Source organism: Panicum virgatum, chromosome 7N (assembly GCF_016808335.1).
Source record: "Panicum virgatum strain AP13 chromosome 7N, P.virgatum_v5, whole genome shotgun sequence".
NCBI lineage: Eukaryota > Viridiplantae > Streptophyta > Magnoliopsida > Poales > Poaceae > Panicum > Panicum virgatum.
Window position 1 is genome coordinate 41,249,655 of NC_053151.1, and position 10,316 is coordinate 41,259,970.

General features: G+C 47.8%; 1 protein-coding gene across 3 annotated transcripts; it reads left to right on the forward strand.

Annotated features, from left to right (window-relative positions):
- Positions 1–6,538: 6,538 nt before the first annotated feature.
- On the forward strand, positions 6,539–10,204 carry LOC120681484. 3 transcript variants are annotated; one of them, XM_039962984.1, is made up of 3 exons: positions 6,539–7,718; positions 7,798–9,163; positions 9,798–10,204. In XM_039962984.1, exons 2-3 carry the CDS (start codon positions 7,918–7,920, stop codon positions 9,956–9,958), a joined length of 1,407 nt encoding a protein of 468 aa, XP_039818918.1. In that variant the 5' UTR covers positions 6,539–7,718; positions 7,798–7,917; the 3' UTR covers positions 9,959–10,204. The 3 variants fall into 3 exon arrangements, with proteins under 3 accessions (XP_039818918.1, XP_039818919.1, XP_039818920.1); XM_039962985.1 differs by having other exon boundaries at positions 7,801–9,163; XM_039962986.1 differs by having other exon boundaries at positions 7,840–9,163.
- Positions 10,205–10,316: the final 112 nt, after the last annotated feature.

Below are 10,316 nucleotides of genomic sequence, written 5' to 3' on the forward strand. Positions count from 1 at the left end.
TCATGACAGACGTCTCGAACACATTCCTATTGACTCTAACTTCCACTGTAAGGGTTGTAAACTTGGCAAACAGGTGCAACTCCCTTATTATAGTTGTAGCGAAAATGGCCTCTCATGCCATATTTCAATATAATGTTTTGGCGATTGATGACACACACAACACTTGGACTAATATGATTGTTGAGATGACCATTCTCAGGCTTTTAGGTTCAAGAGATGACAAAGAAAAGATAGGAGTAGCAAGGCCCAAAGGGCCGCCCCTACGGTGGTTCCGCTACCCGGTTAGCAGACGCGGGTCTCAGGGCAGCGCCCTGAAAGCTCTTCGGATCAGGAGCACCGGAAGAACCGATGCCTAAGCATCGGTGCATCCGATGCTTGTCGGAAGAACCGACGCTATGATGTTTGGTGCAGGAGGAAATCGAAGCCAAGTCAGCCTATAGGCACCGGTTGAACCGACAGTCCAAGAAAGGGCATCGGTGCATTGGGCGTACTGTGTACCAGAGACGATGTCAAGTGCCCAGGAGAAATTTCTTCAGCACCGGTTCAACCGACGGTGCATCGGAGTATTGCATCTGGGAGTTTTGGTAACACCGGTTGAACCGACGCCAGGAAAGTTGAATACGTCGGTGCAATGAACTCAGCAGCTGAGGCAAAATCTATACACCGGATGAACCGACGCTAGATATTGGTGAACGTCGGTGCAGTTGTCCAGAGAGTTAGTTTTTCAGCAACTACACTCACCGGTTAAACCGACGCTGCATCGGTTGATTACGTCGGTCGATTGAGGTAGCCGTTGAAGTATAACGGCTAGTTGGAAAATGCACTCACCGGTTAAACCGGTGATGACAAAAACGGGAGCATCGGTTTAACCGGTGATAGCGCTTTTTGTCAGCCTTTTTTTCCAACGGCTAGTTTGGGGTGTGTGGGCTATATATATGCCACCCCATGGCTCATTTGAGAGTGCTGGAGACCAAGGAAGCATACAAGAGTTCAAGATCATCTCCAACCATCATAGAGCTTCATTGTACATCACATAGGCTTAAGCACACTTGTGAGAGTGCTTAGTGCTTGTTTAGGCTTAGTTCTTGAGAGAACTAGCTTGAGTGAAAGCCTTGCTGCGGCAAGCATCTTGTGATCCGTCGTGTGACCCTCCGACTTGGTGTGGATAGGCAACGACACTTTGTGCGGGGGAAGAGGAGACCCCCTCCTTGGTGGAGAAGCTCCGTAGTGGATTTCGGCTGGGTGATCGAGAGAGACGGTGGCGGTGCACGAGACTCGGTGTCTTGTGGGCACTTGCCTTTGCTTGCCGGCATCGCCTTGGTGGCGTAGTGCAAGACAGTGATCGGAAGAGCCTCGGTGTCCCGTGAACGTAGGCGTTTGTGCCGAACCACGTTACATGACCGTGTCTACTCGGGAGTTTGCATCCCTCTTGCACTTACCTCTTTACTTACCATATTACGTTTCCGCATTTACTTTATCTTGCGTGCCTTTACTTTCCTAGTTAGTTTGTTTAGGATTGGCTATAGGTTGCCAGTATTTTGGGGTAAGTAGAGAATAACAAAGATAAACCTTAGTCATAACTAGCATGTATAGGACGTGTTAGGTTTATCTTATGCAAGTAGTTTGAGCCCTAGGTTAAAAAGCGATTAGCGACCCTATTCACCCCCCTCCCCCTCTAGGGTCGGACACCCCGGTGATCCTTACAATAGTAGTACTTCTCATTCTGCAAAATCTTTTGATCTTATTCACTCTGATGTTTGGGGCCCCTCACCGTTTGCATCCAAGGGTGGTCATAGATACTATGTTATTTTTATTGATGACCATTCTCGATATACTTGGATCTATTTCATGAAGCATCGCTCCCAGTTGTGTTCTATATATCAGTCTTTTGCCCGCATGGTCCACACCCAATTTTCTACTGCTATTAAAATCTTTTTTTCTGATTCTGGAGGAGAATATTTATCTTCAGCTTTTCGTCAGTTTCTTACCTCTGAGGGCACTCTTCCTCAGCTCTCATGTTCAGGTGCTCATGCTCAGAATGGCGTAGCTGAACGCAAACATCGTCATCTCATTGAGACTGCTCGGACACTTCTCATTGCATCTTTTGTGCCTTCTCATTTTTGGGGAGAAGCCGTTTCTACAGCTGTTTATCTAATTAATCGACAACCCTCTTCTAAACTTACTGGAAAATGTCCTGGTGAGATTTTTTTTGGGATACCTCCTAACTATGACCACCTCCGAGTTTTTGGGTGCACGTGCTATGTCTTGCTTGCACCTCGTGAGCGAACTAAGTTGACTGCCCAGTCTGCTGAATGTGTTTTTCTTGGTTATAGTCCTGAGCATAAGGGTTACCATTGTTATGATCCTTCCTCTCGCCGCATGCGTATCTCTCGTGATGTGACATTTGTTGAGAATCATCCGTTCTTTTACAACCCTTCTACCCAGCCCTTTTATTCGCCCACAGAGTCCACATCGTTTCTCTTTCTTCCTCCTATTTCATCTAGCGATACTGCCACTACAACACCACCACCACCTGTTACACTTATTCCCGATCCCACTCCTTCCATCACACCCATTCCCGTTGAGCCTCCACCACCACCTCCTCCACCCTCTAAACCACCTGTCACAAAAGTTTACACTCGTCGTCCCAAAGCTCCTACCGAACCTCCATCTGATCCTCCTTCCTCGGCCACTCCTGATGCTCCTGTTTCTAATGATTCTAATACTCTTAATCAGTCACATGATGTTTCTGACGAGTCACAGATTGGTCAGCACTACAATTTACGTGATCGTACCACTATTGAGCGACCTGAGAGTTGGGGTTCCCACGTGTTGGTGCTGTTATTGATGAGCCATCCACTTATCATGAAGCTGCCAATATTCCAGAGTGGCAAGCTGCTATGACTGAGAAACTTGCTGCACTTGAGCGCACATGTACTTGGGATCTTGTTCCATTGCCATCTCATGCAGTACCTATCACATGCAAATGGGTATTCAAAATTAAAACCAAATCAGATGGTTCTATTGAGAGATATAAAGCTCGCTTGGTTGCCAGGGGTTTTCAGCAAACTCAAGGTGTTGATTATGATGAAACGTTTGCTTCAGTTGCTCACATGACCACTGTTCGCACTCTAATTGCAGTGGTTGCTTCTTGTTCTTGGACTATCTCTCAGATGGATGTTAAGAATGCTTTTCTCCATGGTGATTTACATGAGGAAGTATATATGCAACCCCCACCAGGTGTTCATGCACCTTCAGGATATGTTTGTCGTCTTCGTCGTGCATTATATGGTCTCAAACAGGCTCCTCGTGCTTGGTTTGAGCGATTTGTTTCTGTGATACGGGCTGCAGGCTTTTCACCAAGTGAGCATGATCCAGCCTTATTTATTCATCGTTCTCCGCATGGACGCACTTTACTTCTTCTATATGTTGATGATATGTTGATTACGGGAGATGATATGGAACACATTTCTCATGTGAAGAAGCAACTTGGGGAGCAATTTCAGATGTCTGATTTAGGTCCTCTCATTTATTTCTTAGGGATTGAGGTTTTGCCTTCTGCCAAGGGTTATTATCTTTCTCAGTCCAAATATATACAAGATCTTCTTGCTCGCTCTGGCATTACCGATAGTCGGACTGCTGCAGCACCTATGGATCTTCACTTGCAGCTTCGTCCTACTGATGGTGCCACCTTGGAGGATCCCTCTCGGTATAGGCATATTGTTGGGAGTCTTGTTTATCTAACTGTTACTCGACCTGACATTGCTCATGTTGTGCATATCTTGAGTCAGTTTGTGAGTGCTCCTACTTCGGTTCACTTTGGACACTTGCTTCGTGTGCTACGTTACTTAAGGGGCACATCATCTCAATGTTTGCTTTATGCTTATGATAGTCCACTCCGTCTTCATGCTTACTCGGACTCCACTTGGGCGAGTGATCCCACAGACCGTCGTTCAGTTACTGGTTATTGTATCCTTCTTGATTCTTCTCCTCTTGTTTGGAAGTCCAAGAAGCAGTCAGCTGTATCTCGATCAAGTACAGAGGCAGAACTTCGAGCACTTGTCACTACCACTTCAGAGATTGTATGGCTTCGCTGGTTGTTAGCTGATTTTGGTATTTCTTGTGATACCCCCACACCTCTCCTTTGTGATAATACCAGAGCCATACAGATTGCTAATGATCATGTGAAGCATGAACTCACAAAGCATATTGGTGTTGATGCATCTTTTACTCGCTCTCATTGTCATCAACAGACCTCCGCCTTGATTTTTATTGGTGCCATCAGAGCTGTAAGTAGCAGATTTTTTCACTAAAGCATAAACTCGAGAGAAACATCGACTTCATTTGCTCAAACTCAATGCTTCCGATCCTCCACCTCCGCCTTGAGTTTGAAGGGGGGTGTTAAGGCCCAAGAGGCCCACTATGCTTATGTACGCACAATAAGACTACTCTCTCTCTCTCTCTCTCTCATCCTCTCCAGAAGGTAACAGTACTTAGGAGGGGCGTCAGTCTATCGACGCTCTTCTCCAAATTATACCTTTACGAGAGTGAGGGAGAGTAGGGGAGGTGCCGGTTGGCCCCTGCACTCTTCTCCAGCTTGTACCTCGACAGATGCTTATTAATCCTAGTAAGTGTTCGTGATCTTCTTTGTGCTTTAGTTTTTTAGTTAAATAGTGCTAGTACACTAGTTGCTTATGGGATCAATTGTTCACTAGTTTAGTGGATGCCTCTAGAGTAAGATTCCTGATAAAGAGGGATAATCCAGTACTACTCTAAAGTTAATAAAAGACGGTGTAGACGTGGTGTCTAGACTAAGCCTCTTCCCAAAGACCCCGGGAGAGGCCATAAATAGGACAGAGGGGGCAACATGTAAAGGGATCGACTCCTCTTGAGAACAAAAAATCACTCAGAGGAAGAGACCACAAGAGAACTCTAACCAGACAACACACAGGACGTGGGATGTTATGTCTCTGAGGGCACAAACCTGTCTAAACCACTGTGTCCACTAAACGCTCCGCGGACAAGATCTCGCTGAATGTTACACCCCTGGTCGAATCTCTAAACGATGGTTCCCACGAATTCCTACTCGCGGCACTCACCCACCATCAAGTCTCAAATATTGCTTTATTTGTAACTGCTGAGTTGAATTACCTGTATTGGTGCAGGTATGTGTGAATCTACCGGGAAACATTACTATTTTACTAATAATTGGTGGTAGACCGTCCCTTTTTTTACTAATTTAGATGTTCTACTAATTATGGAAAACAATTTTCCATACTTCAGTATGCACTGCCTAATTGGGGGTGGCCGTATGGCTAGCCTAGTTTATGGCCGACCGTACATTAGTCATATCCATTAATCAATTGCGGCTGGTCGTACGTTAGCCACATCCATTAATCAATGTGATATTTCAGGAAATTTTTCGCACCAACCTCAAATCCACTTCTCCAAAACAGAGCTAAACTGTCACTATATACCCCACTGCCAACAGCCACCCTATTAGGCATTTTGAACCTCCATCCCAGCCAATTCATCCACTTTACTACCATATTTAGTTTTTGACTCGTCTTTATTTTAAAGCCTCATCCTATGTATAAGTTGTTGTATCTGTGCTCACACCACACACTCACTACCTAATTGAAAACTTCAAGCTATACATATTCCTAGCGAGTTTAAATTGACAGGTACGTCATGCCATTATGATCCACATGCACTTGAGATTTCTTCATAAGAAAATTGAGAAAAATCCTGACAAGTGCGGTGCGGGGGTTCGAGAACCCGCCGTTGCCTAGGGAGCTTGCCACTGGGCCAATGGCCTGTCCGCAGCTCATGGGGCCTAGTGGATTTTTGGCCCACAGAGGTCTTGTTACACGATACATATGGACCCTCGATGCGGTAGCAGATTGGACGGTCGATTGAGGTTTTTGTTCGCCTAACGCGTTAGCCCTAAGACCCTCCACAACGTGTGTCCAGAGCAGTGCTTGAAGAGGAGAGAGAGAGTTATAGCATCGCTTCTCACACTGCAGCTAGCGATGCCAATTTAAAGTGATACCTACAAAATCGGGAGCGAAGCAAGAACAAGCTTCGATGCCTGTTCAATAACAAAATATTTAAGCTCACCTGCGGCTCCCTTCACGTGCTGCTGCTCACCTTAGATGAGAGCAAGAAGTACTAATAGTTTATTTAATGTGGACCCATAGATTTATAAAGCACCGATGCCTAAATTTTTGCACACTGCAGCTCTGATAACACCGATGCCTATTTGGTCACTGTGGAGCCCATATTTCCTTGGCATCACTACAACACTGCGGCGGAGGGCCTACGGATGCTTCTCCATCTTTCATCGCCCCCGCCGCACTCAGATTCGGCGACATGCCTAAAGCATGTCACGTAGTAACATTCCGTGCATCTCAATCGTTGAATCCGAATCCAAGGCCTCCTATTCATTGGGCCCGCACGCGCCAAGATGGACCCACTTCGAGTCTTTGACCAGCTAACAGGCGCTCGCCGCTTCGTCATGCTCACCCGACGAATCCAGCACCTCCGAGGCTCCGACCGCCACCGCGAGCAAGCTAGGAGGCGAGCCCCTCCCTCCGGTCACCAAGCGGCGTCCGGCGTCTCCTCCCTCCGGCAACGTGCCCCCGAGGAAGTCACGCTGCCGCCGTCAGATCTGACGCCACCGCCGCTACCCCATCCCCATGCCGTTGGAACCCGCCGCCCCCAGGCCGCCGCGCTCGCAAGTCCAGTTGCTTTTGATAGCGATTTCTCCTCGCGTGCTGTGGTTTCGATTGCAAATCTTTCTCTGACCACTTTCATGTTCCTCCTGTAACCGGATCCCATCCTAGCCTGATGCGCCAGCATGGTTGGTTGGGCACTGCCCACAGCAGAGTTCCCGCGAAGAGCAGAGTCTGTTGGGATTGTGGGCTGAGGTGATGCTGAGCATGCTGGCGTGCGTGTGAAGCCTGACCACTTTCTGCAGCAGTTCGTCCACTGAATCAGAAAACGGAATGAATCCATGCATATTCAAGGCTACATATACTAAATTTTCTTTCTGTTTAGGTCGAAATCGTGTTGTTCATCATGATTTATCGATTGGATTCTGCATATTCTTGTTGCTTACTTCTACTGAACACAATGACTAATCTGATCATGTGATTGCTAGCAGCCTGAACTCTGAAGGCTCTGAACTCTTCCATAGTTCAGAGCGCCACCGTGACAGCCTCACCCGGGTCGGTGCCGGGCTTCGACGGCGCCACTCTGTAACAGACTGCCAGGGTGATCACAGCGCCATCGTCCTACGCATTCAAGCTCGGTCGCACCGGCCTTCACTTCGTGCGGCTCCACTTCAACGTCGTCGAGGTCGTCTCTGACTCTCTGTCCCCGACAAACTTAGCACCCGACACAGCAGCAGAGACATCGGCTTCATGGGGCCGCGGCTCAACCCTGCCGTGCTACTCGATCCTCTGCTGCGACGAGGTTCCGGTGGCCTAGGGACGGTGTCACGGCGGGGGAGGGGGTGGGGTGTTAGCGGCGGGGTAGCGCCGGCGCCGGTGGATCTGAAGGCGGCGGCGCGACTTCCTCGAGGGCTCGTCGCGGGAGGGAGGGGGCACCAGACGAGCGGGTCCATCTTGGCGTGTGCAGGCCCAACGAACAAGAGGTCTTGGATCCGGATTCCACGATCGAGATGCACGAAATGTCACCGCGTGACATGCCTAAAGGTTTCCATTTCCTTCCCCCGCAAACCTTTCAATCCGCTCCGATTTCTTCGATTCGATCTGATAACTCCGGTTGCAACAGCAGTCCAAACTTCGATCGGATACTCCCTAAATCCTACTTAAGCCAGCGCAAGGGATCGACCGAGGAGCTCTGAGGATTCCTACCAGATCGGCAGCGCGCAACCAGCAAGCCTCGTGAATCATGAGCGCTCAGGTATCATCCGTACACCCATCCCTTTGTCGGCCTCGACACGGCCACCCACCCGACGACGGCGGCGCTCCCCCGCCGAGCTGGGTCCTCCTCGACCTGCACGCCTACGTCGCCGACCGCGAGAACGCCACCTCCGCCTACTCCGTGATGAGCAACGGCGAGGCCATCCGGGTCACCTTCTGCACCGCGCCGCCGCCGCTCGTCTCCTACATCTGCGTCTGGTGCCCTAACCTGCCGCCGACTGAGCTGGTCATGGAGCCCACCATCGAGGTTGCGGAGGATGACCTCGTCCACTTCTGCGTCTCTATCCGAGCCTACAGATTTTGCTGTGACCACTTCGTCTACAAGGCCCCCAGCGACGGCAAGGGGCCCTCATTGTCGCTGCTCGAGAAGCCTGAGCGCTACCTGCAATGTCGCCACGGTCTTGCCCTCCTCGGCCACCGCGAGGTCGGCGACATTCGCGCACATGTGGAGGACGACGGCCACTACTACTTGGCTGCACTCCATCACGGCCGCCGGCCTTGGGATTTCAGCCTGGTGCTGTACAATTCCATGGACAAGAAATGGTCCAGCAGAAACTTTTCTCTATATAGGCCGCACATCCATATGACAGCCAAGACGATCTCATTTGGCGAAGGTGGATTGCTGGGCTTTGTTGACGCCTGGAGGAGCATCATCATCTTTGACATACTTGGCCGCAAACCTGAGCACTATCTGCCTCTACCCAAACATCTCATTAGACTCAACACGATCCATGATGAGCCTTTGCTTTCAAGGGACATTGCTTTTGTCAACGGTCGCCTCACCCTGGTTGAAATGCACCGCAACACCTCTGACCAGAGCCTCAGTTGCAGCTGGGAAGTTTCCACATGGAGCATATCCAGTCCTTGGAAGGGACAGGATGGTTGGCAAATGGACTATAGGTTCAATACTAGCAGTATCGTGGTTGATGATGGTACGGCCAATGTGGACTTGTTGAGGCAGCTACGGGACAATGGAGCCACGCCTCAGCCAGCCTTGGATGGGCTTCTGTTTGCTCATCCCACGCTGAGCTTGAGCGAAAGTCACATTGTTTACCTCATGTGCGAGGTTAGCATGTGGGACAAGAAGACATTGGTGCTATCTATTGACATGAGAAACCCAAGGCTACAGGGAGCTGCCACGTTTGATGCAGAAAGAATGATGGGTTATACGTATGCACAGTCCAGGATCTCCAAATTTTTCAACATGGTTCCAGGTGATTTCCTATCTTTTGCAAGCAAATGGCAAGCCCCTAGATAATTATGATAGTAAACTGGTATATGTTAACATTACCCCTTATATATCTTGATGCTGCTTAGTGCTCGGTTTTTATTCTGAGCATGGATGTGCGCAAATGTACAAAATAGTCTGCTATAGTCTTTCTTCAAAAAAAAAATAGCCCGCTATAATCCACTATTAGCTTTTTAGAATATCTACCCTACGCTATATAATATTTGTCTACTATATCCGCTTAAGAGGTTTTTCCAGGATTTAGTGGTAATAAATGTCCACTATGTCCACTAAAAATGTAGTCAAGAAATAAAGAATCAATATAACTAGGATGGACCATAGACAAAACTGCACGAGCACAGTTGTGCAGTCAATAGACGTGTTGAGTCTATTTTAGAGTGATAGACCAATGATGCTTCTTATTTTGTATGTAATTATTAACTATTTTATCATTCCGCTAAATGATTTAGCTTCCGCTATATCTTTTGCTATAGCTCTTTTAGTTTTTTGGAAGAATTTCCACAAAATATCTTAACCCGCTATTTTTTTACATTGATGTGCGCACATTCAGTTATTTCTGGATCAGCTCTTTCACATAAGGGTTGATTTGCTGGGTGCAGGTCTAAAGGGAGGTCTGAAACGACCAGGGAAATTCCATATGCAGTACCCTCGCAAGCATTGGATTGGGATTGACAATGAGCCAACTCAACACTCGGGTTTTACTCAGAGGCAAGAGGACACAATTGCTGATGGTGGGGATATTAATATGGCGGTCGATTAATACAGGAATTTCAAGAAGCTGGTTTCTCAGTGGAGATAACGAATCTGTGTACTCAGGAATCCGTACTTCTCATCCCCCCTGCTTTAATTTATTCCCCGTGTTTTCGCCAAAACCAAAAGATCATCTTGCCCCATGCCGCACCCTCAGAGAGACGTTTGATTATGAATATGTAACGTGCAACCTTATGTCTGCCGAAGTGGATCTGTCTATTTATCTATTTATATGTTGTGTTTTATCTCATACTTACTTTTTTAAATATTGTGAAAGTTTTTATTCCATAGTTCAAACTGGACGGATGGCACAAGATGAGGCTAGCATTATATTTATTATAAGATAACTAAGAAATAACTCAGCACTA

Bases quoted from the DNA above. Each gene is read 5' to 3' on its own strand.
- LOC120681484 (XM_039962984.1), top strand. From the start codon at position 7,918: ATGAGCGCTCAGGTATCATCCGTACACCCATCCCTTTGTCGGCCTCGA. The intron at 9,164-9,797 runs GTGATTTCCTAT...TGCTGGGTGCAG, and splicing joins ATTTTTCAACATGGTTCCAG to GTCTAAAGGGAGGTCTGAAA.